This window comes from Kogia breviceps, chromosome 9 (assembly GCF_026419965.1).
Source record: "Kogia breviceps isolate mKogBre1 chromosome 9, mKogBre1 haplotype 1, whole genome shotgun sequence".
NCBI lineage: Eukaryota > Metazoa > Chordata > Mammalia > Artiodactyla > Physeteridae > Kogia > Kogia breviceps.
In genome coordinates, this window is record NC_081318.1 from 69,539,614 (window position 1) to 69,558,022 (window position 18,409).

At 38.6% G+C, this 18,409-nt stretch overlaps 2 protein-coding genes across 3 annotated transcripts in view; one reads left to right on the plus strand and one right to left on the minus strand.

Moving 5' to 3' along the window:
* The window catches only part of LRRC72 (leucine rich repeat containing 72), a 49,472-nt gene extending 40,641 nt beyond the window's left edge, over positions 1-8,831 (plus strand). The window contains exons 8-9 of the mRNA XM_059074981.2: positions 7,631-7,658; positions 8,666-8,831. Coding sequence (XP_058930964.1) covers positions 7,631-7,658; positions 8,666-8,831 — 194 coding nt within the window. The remainder of the gene's footprint in view (positions 1-7,630; positions 7,659-8,665) is intronic.
* A 6,628-nt stretch (positions 8,832-15,459) lies between these two features.
* The window catches only part of ANKMY2 (ankyrin repeat and MYND domain containing 2), a 33,457-nt gene continuing 30,507 nt past the window's right edge, over positions 15,460-18,409 (minus strand). For both annotated transcript variants that reach the window (XM_059074974.2, XM_067042603.1), the window contains exon 10: positions 15,460-16,752. In XM_059074974.2, the coding sequence (XP_058930957.1) occupies positions 16,568-16,752 (185 nt within the window). In that variant the 3' untranslated portion in view covers positions 15,460-16,567. The remainder of the gene's footprint in view (positions 16,753-18,409) is intronic.

An 18,409-nucleotide genomic window follows, 5' to 3' on the forward strand; every position in this document is an offset into this window, starting at 1 on the left:
TTTTTGTGGTACGTGGGCCTCTCACTGTTGTGGCCTCTCCCATTGCAGAGCATAGGCTCTGGATGCTCAGGCCCAGTGGCCATGGCTCATGGGCCCAGCTGCTCCACGGCATGTGGGATCTTCCCGGACTGGGGCACGAACCCGTGTCCCCTGCTTCGGCAGGCGGACTCTCAACCACTGCGCCAGCAGGGAAGCCCTCTCTAAATGTTTGATAGAATTTGCCTGTGAAGCCACCTGGTCCTGGGCTTTTGTTTGCTGGAAGATTTTTAATCACAGTCTCAATTTCAGTGCTTGTGATTGGTCCGTTTATATTTTCTATTTCTTCCTGGTTAAGTCTCGGAAGGTTGTACTTTTCTAAGAATTTATCCATTCCTTCCAGGTTGTCCATTTTATTGGCATATAGTTGCTTGTAGTAGTCTCTCATGATTCTTTGTATATCTGCAGTGTCATTTGTTACTTCTCCTTTTCATTTCTAATTCTATTGATTTGAGTCTTCTCCCTTTTTTTCTTGATGAGACTGGCTAATGGTTTTTCAATTTTGTTTATTTTCTCAAGGAACCAGGTTTTGGTTTTATTGATCTTTGCTATTGTTTCCTTCATTTCTTTTTCATTTATTTCTGATCTGATATTTATGATTTCTTTCTTTCTGCTAACTTTGGGCGTTTTTTTGTTCTTTCTCTAATTGCTTTAGGTGTAAGGTTAGGTTGTTTATTTGAGATGTTTGTTTCTTGAGGTAGGATTGTATTGCTATAATCTTCTCTCTTAGAACTGCTTTTGTTGCAATCCATAGGTTTTGGGTTGTCGTGTTTTCATTGTCATTTGTTCCTAGGTATTTTTTGATTTCCTCTTTGATTTCTACAGTGATCTCTTGGTTATTAAGTAGTGTATTGTTAGCCTCCATGTGTTTGTATTTTTTACAGACTTTTTCCTGTAATTGATATCTAGTCTCATAACGTTGTGGTCGGAAAAGATAGTTGATAGGATTTCAATTTTCTTAAATTTACCAAGGCTTGATTTGTGACCCGAGACATGACCTATCCTGGAGAATGTTCCATGAGCACTTGAGCAGAAAGTGTATTATGTTGTTTATGGATGGAATGTCCTATAAATATCAGTTAAGTCCATCTTGTTTAGTGTATCATTTAAAGCTGTGTTTCCTTATTTATTTCCATTTTGGATGATCTATCCATTGGTGAAAGTGGGGTGTTAAAGTCCCCTGCTATGATTGTTCTGTTACTGTCAATTTCCCCTTTTATGGCTGTTACCATTTGCCTTATGTACTGAGGTGCTCATATGTTGGGTGCATAAATATTTACAATTGTTATATCTTCTTCTTGGATTGATCCCTTGATCATTATGTAGTGTCCTTCTTTGTTTCTTGTAATAGTCATTATTTTACAGTCTATTTTGTCTGATATGAGAATTGCTACTCCAGCTTTCTTTCGATTTCCATTTGCATGGATTATCTTTTTCCATCCCCTCACTTTCAGTCTGTATGTGTTCCTAACTCAGAAGTGGCTCTCTTGTAGACAGCATATATACGGGTCTTGTTTTTTATCCATTTAGCCAGTCTATGTCTTTTGGTTTGAGCATTTAATCCATTTACATTCAAGGTTCTTATTGATATGTACATTCCTTTTACCATTTTCTTAATTGTTTTGGTTTGTTATTGTAGTCTTTTCCTTCTCTTGTGTTTCCTGCCTAGAGAAGTTCCTTTAGAATTTGCTGTAAAGTTGGTTCGCTGGTACTGACTTCTCTTAGCTTTTGCTTGTCTGTAAAGGTTTTAATTTCTGTGTCAAATCTGCATGAGATGCTTGCTGGGTAGAGTAATCTTGGTTGTAGGTTTTTCCCTTTCATCACTTTAAATATGTCATGCCACTCCCTTCTGGCTTGCAGAGTTTTTGATGAAAGATCAGCTGTTAACCTTATGGGGATTCCCTTGTATGTTACTTGTTGTTTTCCCCTTGCTGCTTTTAATAATTTTTTCTTTGTGTTTAATTTTTGATAGTTTGATTAATATGTGCCTTGACGTGTTTCTCCTTGGATTTTCATGTATGGGACTCTCTATGCTTCCTGGACTTGACTGACTATTTCCTTTCCCATATTAGGGAAGTTTCCAACTATAATCTTTTCAAATATTTTCTTAGTCCCTTTCTTTTTCTCTTCTTCTTCTCGGACCCCTATAGTTCAAATGTTGGTGCATTTAATGTTGCCCCAGAGGTCTCTGAGACTGTCCTCAATTCTTTTCATTCTTTTTTCTTTATTCTGTTCTGCAGTAGTTATTTCCACTATTTTATCTTCCAGGTCACTTATCCGTTCTTCTCCCTCAGTTATTCTGCTATTGATTCCTTCTAGAGAATTTTAAATTTCATTTATTGTTGTTCATCATTGTTTATTTGCTCTTTAGATCGTCTAGGTCCTTGTTAAACGTTTCTTGTATTTTCTCCATTCTATTTCCAAGATTTTGGATCATCTTTACTATCATTACTCTGAATTGTTTTTCAGGTAGACTGCCTATTTCCTGTTCATTTATTTGGTCTGGTGGATTTTTATCTTGCTCCTTCATCTGCTATGTGTTTCTCTGTCTTCTCATTTTGCTTAACTTACTGTGTTTGGGGTCTCCTTTTCTCAGGCTGCAGGTTTGTAGTTCCCATTGTTTTTGGTGTCTGCACCCAGTGTTTAAGGTTGGTTCAGTGGGTTGTGTAGGCTTCCTGGTGGAACAGACTAGTGCCTATGTTCTGGTGGATGACGCTGGATCTTGTCTTTCTGGTTGGCAGGTCCACATCTGGTGGTGTGTTTTGGGGTGTCTGTGACCTTATTATGATTTTAGGCAGCCTGTTTGCTAATGGGTGGGATTGTGTTCCTTTCTTGCTGGTTGTTTGGCATAGGGTATCCAGCACTTTAGCTTGCTGGTTGTTGAGTGGAGCCGGGTCTTAGCATTGAGACGGAGATCTCTGGGAGATTTTCGCCATCTGATATTATGTGAAGCTGAGAGGTCTCTGGTGGAGCAGTGTCCTAAACTGGGCTCTCCCACCTCAGAGGCACAGGCCTGACACCCAACTGGAGCACCGAGACCCTGTCAGCCATATGGCTCAGAAGGAAAGGCAGAAAAAAAAAAAGGAAGAAAAAAAGTAATAATAAAATAAAATAAAGTTATTAAAATTAAAAATAATTATTAAAAATTAAAAAATTAAAAAGTAATAAAAAAAGAAGAAAAAGAAAGAAGAGAGCAACCATAGCAAAAACCAAATTCCCCAATTATAACAAGCACTAAAAATTATACTAAAAAAAAAAGATAATCCCAAAACGAACAGAACCGAAGGACAAATGGTAAATGCAAAGCTATACAGACAAAATCACACAGAGAAGCATACAAATACACACTCACAAAAAGAGAGAAAGAAAATAACATATATATTGTTGCTCCATAAGTCCACCACCTCAATTTTGGGATTGTTGTCTATTCAGGTATCCCACAGATGCAGGGTACATCTAGTTGATTTTGGAGATTTAATCTGCTGCTCCTCAGGCTGCTGGAAGAGATTTCCCTTTCTCTTCTTTGTTCTCACAGCTTCTGGGGTTCAGCTTTGGATTTGGCCCCGCCTCTGCATGTAGGTCACCTGAGGGCGTCTGTTCTTTGCTCAGACAGGACGGGGTTAAAGGAGCAGCTGATTTGGGGGTCTCTGGCTCACTCAGGCCGGGGGGAGGGAGGGTTACAGATGCGGGGCCAGCCGGCGGCGGCAGAGGCCGGCATGACATTGCACCAGCCTGAGGCGCGCCGTGCATTCTCCCGGGGAAGTTCTCCCTGGATCACGAGACCCTGGCAGTGGCGGGCTGCACAGGTTCCCGGGAGGGGAGGTGTGTATACTGACCTGTGCTTGCACACAGGCTTCTTGGTGGCGGTAGCAGCAGCCTTAGCGTCTCACGCCAGTCTCTGGGTTCTGCGCTGATAGCTGCGCCTCGCGCCCGTTTCTGGAGCTCCTTTAAGCAGCGCTCTTAATCCCCTCCCCTCGCGCACCAGGAAACAAAGAGGCAAGAACAAGTCTCTTGCCTCTTTGGCAGCTCCAGACTTCTCCCGGACTCCCTCCCGGCTAGCCGTGGCGCACTCACCCCTTCTGGCTGTGTTCACGCCGCCAGACCTCTCCCTGCGACCAACCGAAGCCAGGGCCTCAGCTCCCAGCCCCCGCCTGCCCTGGCGGGTGAGCAGACAAGCCTCTCGGGCTGGTGAGTGCTGGTTGGTACCAATCCTCTGCGGGAATCTCTCCGCTTTGCCCTCCGCACCCCTGTTGCTGCGCTCTCCTCAGTGGCTCGGAAGCTTCCTCCCCGCCCACCCGCAGTCTCCGTCAGTGAAGGGGCTTCTAGTGTGTGGAAACGTTTCCTCCTTCACAGCTCCCTCCCACTGGTGCGGGTCCCGTCCCTATTCTTTTGTCTCGTTTTTTCTTTTTTCTTTTGTCCTACCCAGGTACGTGGGGAGTTTCTTGCCTTTTGGGAGGTCTGAGGTCTTCTGCCAGCGTTGTGTAGGTGTTCTAGGCGTTGTTCCATATGTAGATGTATTTCTGATGTATTTGTGGGGAGGAAGGTGATCTCCGCATCTTACTCTTCTGCCATCTTGAAGGTCTCTTCAGCTGCTTTTTCAAACAAGAATCCAGTTAAGGTTCACGATTACATTTGGTGGTTGTGGCAGATTACTCTTTTAATTTAAAACAGTCTTAAATTTTTTCCATGACTTTTTGTAGGGACCAGGCCAGTTACATTATGGAATGCCTCAATTTGTATGATTGTTTCCACAAAGTATAATTCAACGTGTCCGTTTATCCCCTATATGTCCCATAGAATAGAAGTAATGTCTCGAGGACACATTCTGGATACAGAAGGCTATAGTGTAGAGCAGTGGTTGTCGAAGTGTGGTCCCCAAATCATCATCAGCAGGAGCATCACTTAGTAATTTGCTACAGATGCACATTCTTGCCCCAAACAACATCTACTGAATTAGAAACTCAGGGTGGAACCAGGAAGCTATGTTTTAACAAGCCTTTCAGGTGATTCTGATGCGTACTCCCACCAGAGAACAACCCGTGTGGAGGCAGGAACACAAGGTTTAGGATCAGATTCTCCTGGATTTGAACACCAGCTCTGCTAGTAATTACAATTTTTATTTTGGACATGAATTTGCTTCACCTTTCTGTTTTTTAAAATGGGGGTAATATCTTCCTTTGGCTGTTAGGTTGCTTAATATGCAAACCATTGCAACACCTGATCTGACACATATCAACTGCATGATAAGTTGGACTGTTCTATTGGTCAGCCAGTTCCTTGTTTTTTCTTTTAGTTCATGTAAAAGCTAATGCTCAAACTGAATGTTTACTGGATTAGTGGTTGTAAGCCATGCTGTGGTAGGAAAGGAATCTCGGGATAGAAAATCTCCACTTTTAAAAATAGCTAATACACCCAGTAACAAGCAATATATGGTAACTCCCATCTGTTTTTCAGGGCTAGAGAGTTTTTCAGTTGTGAGGAGGATAGCTGATTGCTACCTTTAGTGCTTTACATTTCTTTCATATCAAACCTCCAAAAACAAAATTAGGGAAGAAAGGATAGGGAGAGTATTTCATTGCGTTTGACATTTTTTCTTCTTAATTCATAGAAAGGCTGACTATAAGCCTCCCCCAAATTGGCAGCATGACCCTAATCAATCTCCTCATTTTCTACAAACAAAACATTTATAATAAAATAAATAAAACTCACTATTTAAGTTTTTAAAACTTGTGCCTTATAGTTTTTATAGTTTATATATTTGTTCTTATTGTGACATGCACATTTAGGACTCTAAATTCTTTTATTGGAAATAAACTATTCTTGAAAATGTTTATAAAGCAATTGTAACACCACATTTTGATTTTATTATTCTTAACCCTAAAATGAGAAAGAAATCAATTATATTCCAAATAGATTGAGAAGCAAGGACAACTTGAAGTTTCTTCAAATTCCAGGAACAAAATTAAAAGACACAATTGGAAGAAATATTTGCAATACATACAATAGGCAAAAGTTAATGCCCATTATCTCGAAGGACTCCTATAAATCAATTTGAAAACTAGTCACAAAAGATACGGACATTTATAGAAGGGAAAAAATGTGATGTCTAACAATCAGTCTCACTAGTGAGCGAGTAAGTGCAAATTAAAACAATGAGGTACCATTTTCATCCTGCAGGTAGGCAAACACTGAAAAGGTTGGTAAAATTGAGGGGAGAAAAGAGCACAACTCATACTCTTCCAAGAAAGTTGAACCAGGGTAAACTGGTTCAAATTTCTTGGAAGGTCATATGGCAGTATGACAGTATCCACCCATATATAAAATGTGCAGCACATTCAACACAGCAATTAAATTTGAAATCTCTCTCCTACAGAAGTATTTGCACACATGAAAAAAATATATATGTATAAAGTGCTAATTGAAACTTTTGTAATAGAAAAAACAAAATCTAAATGGTCACTCATAGAATGTTAGCTTATGGCACATCCATACAATATGAACAATTGGATTTAGAATCATTCCATGGTATATTTTGAGTACAAAAAATATGTTGTGGAGTAATATAATGCAGAATAATGACAAAATTAGAATTTTGTCAGCAAACAAATCTTTGTGTATATGTATGTGCATGAGTGCACGTGCATACACACATAAGGGGCTGGAAGCATACATACAAAACTCTTAACGGTGATGCTTCTGATATAAGGAATTGGACAGGTCAAAGGGAGATTTCACTTTTTACTATTTTCTTGTTTATATTCATCAAAAGTAAAATGTGAGCTTTTTGTAATTAAAAATGTAGAAAGAATCTGGGGAGATGAAAAAAGACATGGGAGACTTGGGTTAGCCACTTGTGAAGGGAACGATGCCGTGAAGCCCTCTCCTAAGGCAGAGGCTGTGTGCTCCCTGCTGCCTGTGAGTTGGCAAGAGCTCAGACTGTGGGCTTTGCTGGCCCAACAGGTGCTGGTACATTCCATCACTAGCCTGGCACTGGGCCTTCTGGAGAGGAATAAACAAAGTAATGACACTCTCTAGAAGATACCATAAGAAATCCAAGCTTTGAGGACTAGCCTTTGAGCTCTAAAGCTAGGTAAGATGTAGATTCTTGTGATCTAGGATTTGTTTATTTTGTGTCTTTGAAGTTAATGCCAAGAATCCAAGAGGTTTAAACTGCCCTAAATATTTTTTCCTCATTTGGTCTATTAGTCCATTTATAGATGCATGTGCCTATCTGAAAAAAGAAAAAGGATCCGTTTCCGCACATGAGACTGAGTATCTTCATTATAAAAATTTCCACTTGGATTCCTCTGGTAACTAAATTGATTGAGCATTTTGTTCTCAGAGTTTTGAGACTTGTATTGTATTAAAGAATTTGCCTCAAAACCTTAGACACACCTAAGGCACTATATATGAAAGAAAATTTGAGTTTGAGGTTAGGTATCACGGAAATTTTGACCGATTGAACAATTTATCTAAATGATTGCTCAAAACCCAGAGAGCTATGCTCTAGACTTTTTCCTTTATAGCATTATTTCATTGTTTTAAAATGTTGAGTAAACATTTGAAAAATACTAATTTAGAATTTTTCTTTTAGACTTTGCATTTGCGAATAATGTAGACAAGTAAGTGATTTTTAAACTTTGCTTTTCTTATCAGATTATTTCATAATCGTGTTGATTCCCTAGATTATTCCCATTTCCCAAAATGGGTTTTAATGGGTTAAAAAAAATGACTAACTCAAAAAAAAAAAATGACTAACTCTTCAATAGATCAGAAAAATTGCTATGTCTTCCTGTGATATATGAGTTCAAACTATGTATTCATATTTGACATATTTAGATTTTTTAATATTATTACTATAACCTAAAATAACTGAAGATGTGAGGTGAGGTAGAGGGAGAAGTTAGACAAAAATGTTAAAAAAGAAAAAGACAAAATCTTGAAAGTAAGGATAAAAAAGAAAAACTTAAGAATTACCTGATATTATAAATGAAGGTCTTTACTTCTTTGTTTACTGTTCCCCTAAATATGTTCAGTGAGAGCAATTATTAACATTTTATATTCACTGGAATTTACATTTTCAAAAGAAATAGTTCATAAAACTATGAAAAACATTAAATTTATGAATATTGATGAATTTAAAAATCATCTTTTTTTAATATTGCACTTAGGAATTTTTTCTTTGGATTCAGTCTTGAAAAACAGTATCTCCAAGCACTTTTACAAAATATAGTATAATGTAGAGTTATAATAATAATTAACTATTATTAATAATTATAAATAAAAGTTATAATAACTTTTCAATAAAATATACATAAGATACTAATATGCATATGATATCTATATAAATATTTTAATCATTTCCTTTAACCACTGATTTGAAATATGAATGCTTGAATATGTGAGACCTATTATAGCTGATCCCAAATATGTTCACTCTATTTTTAAAATAAACAATATATACAATAAAAATGGTGTTACTTGTCCTGAAAGTCATTTGTCAATAGGGCCCAAAAGTTATTTGTCTGTGGTACTACACTACAGATAAACAAAAAATATGGCACTGATTCACTTAAATTAAACATTGTTCTAACTGATTTTTTTTCTGACATAATTGCCATTTTTTCAGAACTATGTTTGATGACCCAGAAGATGCTGTTTTTGTAAGGTCCATGAAGCGATCAGCAATGGCTATTACCTATCTGAACTGGGACACAGTTCCAACACGAGAGGAAAAATACCTTGAAGAGAAAGACACAGAACCTACCCAAATGCTCACAGTTACACTGAGATAATCCTTGGGGTTTCTAGAAATCCTAGTAGTTTTCAGTTATACATTAAACTTTTCTGTGATTAGCATATTATATATTTATTGTGGTATTATTTGAAACATTTGAATGTAAACAGAAACACCAAGGAAAAGTAATTCCTACATTTTATCTTAAGTTTCTTTTGAAGTAAAACTTGTATATAGAAATGTATACAAGTCATAAGTGTTTTCCTCAAAAAAATTTCAAAAAATGAACAAGTTCATGTAACAGGCATCCTAGATCAAGAAATGGAACCTTACCAGCACTCTAAAAACCTCCTCATTCCTGTTACCAGTCCAATGACCTAATCCACCCATCCTCCTGATTTCTAAACCAAATATTTATTGTGTCTGGTTTTGAAAGGCATATAAATGGAATCATAGAAGTTGAATTATTTTTTTCTGGCTTCTTGTACTCAACATTATAAAAATGTAAAATTGACCATGTTGTTGCCAACAGCAATAATTCCGTTGTTCTCATTGCTATATAGTATTCTATTGTATGTCTACACCATATTGTATGACTTTCACTCTCACCTTTGGAGGCATATGTCAGTTCTGGGTGCGGGTTTATGATCTGTGGTTGGCCTACACCAAAGTACTCTGCTAGAGGGAAGGGAAAACAGAAAAGCTTTCAGCAGTTGCCTTGTGCTGAGACACAAAACCGGACATGTAAGGTAACCCAAAACGCATTGCTGATCTTCACCAGCTAAGCTAAAGCGCTAGATCTAAAGCTTATAAAGAGCAGAGGGACATTTCCCCTTATCTGATGGTGCCTAGACACTATCACACTGTACCACAGACACACTGGAGAAGTGGGGCTAAAATCAAAACAAGCAAGAGATGAAAACCCCAGAGGGAATAGTGAACTGTCACTGAGAATCTGTGATCTCCTTACCCCTGTGGGCACTTGTGATTCCGTGCACAGCCAGAATCTGCAAAGTCCGGTATGGTCCCTGGCAGAAGGTTGCAGCTGAGGAAAAGAAAAACTTTGGTATTGTTGTAGGTGAGTGGCTGATATTAAGGAAAAATGATGGTGTGTTGCTTCCAAGATTAGGTCATAGAAAGAATCAAAGTCTTCTCTTCCTCTCTCTCCTTATCACTATTTCTGCAGGAAGCCAGCTGCCACGTCATGAGGACACTTACGCAGTCCTCTGGAGAGATCAATGTGGTGAGGAACTGAGGCCTACTTCCAGAAGCAAATAAGGAACTAAGTCCTCTGCCAACAACCAAGTGAGTTGCAAGCCATCCTCCAGACCCAATTAACTACCTTGCAAGCAGATCTTCTAGATCCAGTTTAAGCCACAGATGACTGCAGCCCTGGCTGAAAGGTTCACAGCACCCTCCTGAGAAACCCCAAGCCAGAACCACCCTATTAAGCTGCTTCTATTTCTGGCTGCAGAAACTGTATGAGATAATGCTTATTGATGCTTCAAGCTGATAAATTTTGGGGTAATTTGCTACATAGTAATAGATTAGTAATACAATAAACCAGCCTAATCCATGGTGCTAGAAGTATTTGTTGTAAGCAAGGATGCCTTGTGAAGCCCCTGTCAAGCTGAGAGGTATCACAGTGCAGTCTTCAAGGGTCATACAGCAGCAGAGAACTAGTTACTGGTCAAATAGTAGTTTCTAGGCATGCTACTGCATTCATTCTAGAACTGGGAGCCTGAATTGAACTCATCATGAACTGAGTACCATTAGACCCACGAAGCAATAATGTTGGGCAGGTAAAGCAACAATCCATTTCATGATGGAAATGGTATATGTTGGCTCAGATTTAAGATGGCTCATAAACTGCATAAGCAGTATTAATTTTTAATTAGATTGCAGTAAATTGAGGATGCGATATTGTAATCTCCAGATTAACCACTAAAAGAATAGTAAAAGAATGTGTAGTCTGATATTTTACTTTATTTTATAAATTTATTTATTTTATTTATTTATTTTTGGCTGAATTGGGTCTTCGTTGCTGCGTGTGGGCTTCCTCTAGTTGTGGCGAGCGGGGGCTACTCTGTTGCGGTGCATGAGCTTCTCATTGCAGTGGCTTCTCTTGTTGCAGAGGATGGGCTCTAGGTGCGCGGGCTTCAGTAGTTGTGGCACACGGGCTTCAGCTGTTGTGGCACGCAGGCTCAGTAGTTGTGGCGCACAGGCTTAGTTGCTCCGCGGCATGTGGGACCTTCCTGGACCAGGGATCAAACCTGTGTCCCCTGCATTGGCAGGCGGATTCTCAACCACTGTGCCACCAGGGAAGCCCTGATATTTTATTTTTAATCCCACAATCACTGAAAAGGATGAACAGTTGATTCCAATTGCAAAAATATGGCTAACAAATTTTACTTAATCTCCTTTTTAGAGAACTAATGGAAATATATCTCATTTGTACGAAGAAAAAAATTTGCTTTAAAATGCACTCCTCAATATTAGGCACTTTTTGTTCAAGAAAGAAGGGCTACTAGTGGCCATGATTGGAAAACATTATATTAAATACCATTTGCAGAAGAGCACAAAGTAGAAGACATAATCCTTACTTAAGTAATCTAAAACTCTACCAAAATGGAACACACAATTGAGAGGGTGTTTTTAATTAAGTTCTTAGTTTTAAACAACAAAGACCCATTCAAATGGGCTCAAGTGAAAGCACATTTATTTCAGGATCCATCAGATGATCTTATAGCTAAGAAACAGAAAACACTGATACATAGGTTTGTGGAGGGTTGTGGTTTCAAGCTGAGGCTCTGGAATCAGACACATCTAGCTTAGCTCTTCCACCTACCAGTTATGTTACTTGGACAAGTTAGTTAATCTCTAGGCTTTGATTTCCTCTTATTTAAAATAAGAGTAATAGTTACTTCATAGAGTCTCAAGGATTAAGTTAGATCATGTATGTAACATGTTAGGTAGAGTGGCTTTCTCAAAGAAAGTGCTCAATACGTGTCAGCTGTTAGAGTTGACCCTTGAACAACTTGGTTTTGAACTACTCGGGTCCACTCATATGCAGATTTTTAAAAATAAATACGTAGCGCAGTACTACATGCTCCACAGTTGTTTGAATCCACAGATGTGAAACTGACAATATGGAGGACTGATTGGGAAGTTATACTTGGATATCGAGGAGAGTGGCCACCCCTAACCTCTGTGTTGTTCAAGAGCAGTTGTGCCCCTTAGGAACTATACCTACCATGATAGACCGAATGTTTGTGTCCCCTCAAAATTTTTATATTGAAATCTAATTCCCAATGTAATAGTACTTGGAGGTAAGGTCTTGGGGAGGTAATCAGGTCCTGAGGGCGGAGTCTCATGAATGGGATTAGCATGCTTCTAAGAGGCCAGAGAGCTATCCTGCCTTTTCTGACATATGAGGACACAGCAAGGTGGCCCTCTATAAACCAGGAATAGGACACTCACCAAGAACTTGACCATGCTGGTACCCAGATCTCGAACTTCCAGCCTCCAGAACTGTGAGAAATAAATGTTTCCTGTTTCAACCACCCTAATCTATGGTAATTTGTTTTAGCAGCTCAAACTAGGACACATGGTCTATTAGGGTTCTTCAGAGGAACAGAATCAATTGGGTGCATGCATATATAGAGAGAGCAAGTTACTTTAAGGAATTGCCTCATGCCATTGTAGAGGCTGGCAAGTCCAAAATTTGTAGGGCAGGCTGGTGTAGACTTGAAATTTAGGTATGATTTGATGTTTCAGTTTTGAGTCCCAAATCCACAGAGCAGGCATTTGTTTGCTGGAGCTTATTTTTGTCTGTAGTTGTTGGTGTTTCCATGTTGCTGGCTTCTTCCGCCTCAAATCTGCTATATATGAGGCAAAAAGAAAACCCAGAGAAAACAACAAAGGGTCATTGCCTGGATCCTGAGGGGCCTAGCCAATCTGCCCTCTTTTGGTTGTTTTATATATAATGTTTAGGGTTTTTAGTTTTACTTAGTACGAGGAATAAGGAAAAGTATATCTACTCCATCTTCCCAGAAGCAGAAGTGTTCAGATTTTTTTTTTAATGTAGTTGAATTTATTTCCTTTTGTGGCTTCTGAGTTTAGTGGAAGACCTTCTTCATGCCAAAGTCATTCAGAATTTTTTCATGGTTTCTTCTGGAATTGATAATTTTTTTCACATTTAAATCTTATCCATTTGGAATCATCTTGGGATTAAGTAGTTTTATGTGAGTTTATGAACTAGCTAGCTACATTGCCCTGAATTGATCAATTACACCGCTACCTGATTTATTCTAGACAAATTAAGATCACCATTTAAAAAGATGCCTTTATTGATTTATAAAACTAGAACTTAGTCCTTAAAGGCCATAGAAACTAGCCTAGAGCCACCTTTTGGCGGGGGTGGGGGCAGAATCTCCTGTTTATCTGCTAAAGTAATTATTATGAGAAGAAATTTGCTTTTTCCGAAACTAAGATCTTGCTTTTCGTCTATGCAAATGATGCTTTAATATCACTTAGTTTACATAAGCATGCATTAATCTCTATACAATTTCAAGCAAATATGAGTTTTTCCAAAATAAACATCAGTAAAGAGATGCAAAAACACCTTGTACTGAGCTTCTTTTCCAACCAAAATAACTATAATCTAACCCAAAATTTGATGTGCCTTTGTACTTTTTCTAAGAGCATATAAATCTCAAAAATTTTAATTTTCCTTTGTTATATTTACATATATTTAACTTTTGAAATTTGATCCCATTTGTTTTCTCATCGTCACAAGATGTATTACTAATCCTGTTTCTGATTTATAGAAAGCCAAATGAGAAATTTGCTCATGTAACCAAACTCCATAAACCCAGTGTAGACTGTGTCAGAGCCCAGTGGATTCAACATTTTTCTCTCCTTTTATCCATCTCTTGTCTGTGTCTGCTCAGTGGCTACATTCTCTCAGGTACCTCTCCATGTCAGCTCTAGCAGCTCTGGAACTGAATCCCTGTAATTTATAATTTTCCCAAGGGAGAAACAAACAAACAAACATCCTCCCTCTTTGGCTTCAGGAATGTAAAATTTCTGAAAAGTATTCTTATTGGCCTAGTTGTAAACCATGAGAACTGGAAGACATCTACCTCCTGCTCAAGAAGGGGACTGATTTGCTTCAGAAGCAGGGGAGATGATCCTGAGAAGATAAAAATACTGCAAGAACATCTACTTTAAGAATGTCTATTAAAGTTTAATATCCAATATTAAAACTCAAGTAAACTCATATACATCATGGGTGACTAAAATCACTCATCTTTTTAAGAGCCTAGGGATTATCTGCCACATCCTGTAAAATAATGACTTGTCTTCAGAGCTCTATTATTATCTTACATCTGCAGAGAAACTACAGTGATGGTAACATGTTAAGAGTATACAATGTTGTAGTCAAAACTGCAGACTTTGTTGAGTTCCAGTTCTGTACGTTTGGATACATTAGTGGACCTCTTTTGACCTTAACCTCCTTATCTGTGTTGTGGGGATAAAAATAAAGTCTACTTCATGGGGTTGTTGTGAATATTAAACAAGATAACTTCAAGGATACAGTAACTTTCAGTGGTAGCTATTATTACCACCTATTGGATCAAAAAGCAGAATCCAATTTCCTAATAAACTCACTGGCTAATTTAATATTCTATTACATCTGCTCTAAGTATAAGACATATTGTAATAGTAAGGCTATTCTTATCCTTTAGGTCCTATTTTTGTTTGAGAAAAGTTTCTTGATGGCATATTGAAAAACAACAAAAAAACGGGTAACACCTGTTTTGATGGTGTTATAATGGAAACATCTGTTTTTGGTTATTTATGACAAAGAAAGGGAGTATAATGAGAACCAACCTCATTTTTCTTACACCCCATTTTCTGACCACCCCTTTCTTGAAATACATCCATGGAAATTTTGATATTGACATGGCTTATATCTAAAGTTCTCTTTGTCCAATTGGAAAGTTACTATTAATGCCAGTTGTAGTTGTGTTAGAGTTCCAATTCATATTAGCATTCATTTCAATGAAGGGAAAATTACCTCTATATTGCCTCATCTCTTGACTTTCCTATTCCCTTCTGCTTTTTCATAACCTTCCATGCTATCCGAAGACAGGGCCATGATGATACCACACACCCAGAAAATAATTAGAATCAGGGAACTCAGGTTAAAACACATAACTTGTGGAAGAGGAAGGCCTGGGAGGACTATTTTTCTGGTCAAAGGTAAATGTTTATCAGTGTGTAGATTGAGGTACCTTGATGAGTGAAGGGAGGCTCGTCATGATTGACAAGTTCAGGTAAAATCTGCCTGTAGAATTCCTACCCACTTAACACTTAACAGTGATTTACTCACAAGAAGTCTTCCTAGAGCAGCACGGTACAGGGTGTGCAGAAGACGTATGTGTTGGGACTGGGAGAAAAGTAACTAAGTGTAAGGAAGAGGAAAAGCAGCAAGACAGAAAAATCTAATCAGTGAAGTGAGGCGAGAATTCTAGTCATTTTGATTTGCAATTGTGAATATTAAAATAATTATACTGTGTTCTCCAGTATTTGCTAAGTTTCCTAAAATGTTTTAAGTTTTCTAGTATTTCTTTAATATTTGCCACCCCCGACAGCAAAAAAATATGAAACAAGATGTGAGGTGGCTGTATCAGTAGGCAGAATTTATTTTACAAATCAACACAAGAAACTTTGAAACACAGCACTATCTTCAGATCTCATACTCTAGCTTTATTTAAATACTCAGACACTAAAAACTGATGCCAGGACAGTCTATAAGTAACAGTTACAAATCAGTTTGTGGACAGGAAGAGCCACATGAAAAGCTTACAGGAAGGTAAAAAGCCTTTCAAGTAGAAAATGGCACATGAATTAGTTTTATAATAATTGTGGACACAGTATGTTTAGCCTTTGTTTAATTGACAATTTCGTCAAACATCTTTTTAAATGCACATGCTGAGATAACTGTGGCTATGCCTTAGTTCCTCCTGGGGGATTTGACATTTCTGAAGGTACAAAGACTGTAGATAAAACACCACTGCAAGAACTATATAAAGTTCAGGCTGCTCAGGATAAATTCTATAGAAAAACTACAATTAGCTGAACTATGGCAAAGATCCTTTAACATGTAGCTTTTCTTCATTTCATTGCATCTTTTTTTTTAACATCTTTATTGTAGTATAATTGCTTTACAATGGTGTGTTAGTTTCTGCTTTATAACAAAGTGAATCAGCTGTACATATACATATGTCCCCATATCTTCATTGCACCTTAATAAGTAGAACTTCACTATTGTAAATGCTATTTATATGCATTTTATTTACATATAAGTTATGATTCTTTTAACTACCCATCTCTATGGCTATAAAATTTTTCTTTCCTGAAAATCTCCTCTCTCCTACAACTGTTCTGCTTGCCTCTTTGTTCCCTAAAGCCTATATTTCTTCTTTAAAAGGGGATTTATTTTCCTTTGAGAACAGCTGCTGGGAAGCCTGCCTCAGAAAGGGAATAGAAATGTTTCTCCTATATTTTGAAAAAAAATTCTCCCTAGGAATATCTGACCAATTATTGAACAGAATCAGTAGGAAATTAGGGCGTGGTATACAGAGCTTTGCTGGAGCACGTATTCTATGAAATGTGGAATCCTGCCACAGTGTCATGCAGGTGTGGAGGCAAGGAGGACACAGTCTCGCGGGTTTTCCAGCTGCCTGCCAGGGTGAGGACTGTCCACGCTGGCACTTGCTCCGGCTCTTACTCCTCGGACAGCTGTGGACCTACAGGAGCATCCTGTAAGCATTCCAGCCCAGCATCACTCTGAAGAGATTCTCTCTCCCCTTCCACAGAATCTTTAGGATTGCAGTCCTCCTGGGAGATTCCTGTTTCAGCCTCTGGCTGCTCTTCATTAACACAGTTAGAACTGACATCAAGTTTGCCATCTGATAAAAAGAAAAAAAAAAAAAGAGTCATTTTGTTCCTACCGTGTGCTGGACACTCTTCTAAGTACTTTACATGTATTCAATCATTTAATCCTCATAACAACCATGAGGCCAAGTATTATCTCTATTATCATTCTTTTACAAATGGAGAAACTGAGAAGAGAGGGGTTTGTTAACTTGCTCATAGTTGCACAGCTAGGAAAAGAACAGAACTGGCATTTGAACTCAGGCCTTGAAATCAGGATTGCTGACTGGAAAAATCCACATTCGAATACAGTTTTGCCATGAGTTAGCTTGACATCCTCGGTTAGGTAACTGCCTGTACAAAGGCTGTTTCCTTATCCATAAAGTGGGGCATAATAAAGCCTATCCTACATTTGTGGAGAATAAAGGTGTAGGACAGTGCGTGATACGGGCTGATGTCTAACAACCAGGAGTTCCCATTCTACTGACAGTCCTCCCATATGGCTTCTTTAGTACCTGTCAACATAAAGGATATACAAGTTTGGTTCAGAAAACAGGAGAACGCACAGCAGTCAGAAAGCCTGACTATTCTCTTAACAATTTATTTCTAAAAATTTAACTTTGTATGAATTCAGCTTTGTACAAATCATCCGTTCCCACTAGTAGTGTTTCTCCACCAGGTGGTAAAGTGGACACAGTCCCTTGAAGGGTGGAGATGGACGTGCTTAGTATCAGAATCACTTGGGCAGTGTTTTCAAACTATCACTCCCCAGAATGTGCTATATATCCTCTGGGTAGTGTGGGCGGTTCTCTTCTCCAATATATGAATCACTGCTCAAGCAACTCACTGTTCCTGATGAAAATGAGTCATATACTTCAGGAGGGAGGCAGAGGAGAAATAATATGGAACTCACTGCCCTCACACTTGTAGAAATTTAATTTGTTCAAGTTAATTTGTAATTTATAGATTTACTCTGTAATTTCACCTGAAGTTTCATAGTTAACAAATTTAAAGGCTTCCGACCTTAAAATCTTTGGGTAGCCATTAGGGGAAATTTAATTATTTTCATATTCAAAGACCTTAAAATCCTTTGTGAGCAAAATATAAGTAACAACTCATTAAGAGGGCATGGTTCCAGGGCAGTCTCATGAGTCATAACGTAGAATGTGGACTAAATGACATTCCTCAGAATTTTTTTTTTAAATTAAATTAAATTTATTTATTTTTGGCTGCATTGGGTTGTTGCTGCATGCAGGCTTTCTCTAGTTGTGGCGAGCGGGGGCTACTCTTTGTTGCAGTGCACAGGCTTCTCATTGCGGTGGCTTCTCTTGCTGTGGAGCACAGGCTCTAGGCACGCAGGCTCAGGAGTTGTGGCACACGGGCTCAGTAGTTGTGGCTCATGGGCTCTAGAGCACAGGCTCAGTAGTTGTGGCCCACGGGCTTAGTTGCTCCGTGGCATGTGGGATCTTCTCGGACTAGGGCACGAACCCATGTCCCCTGCACAGGCAGGCAGATTCCTAACCACTGCACCACCAGGGAAGTCCCATCATCAGAATTTTATGTCTTTCATTTTCTAGTGATAGCTAGGCTGACTACAGTCTTGTACATTACCCCAGGGACTCAAAACAGGGATACATTTAAACCTGATCCTTATGTTGGTTAACCCCAAGCTTCCTTGGTCCCCTGAGAAGA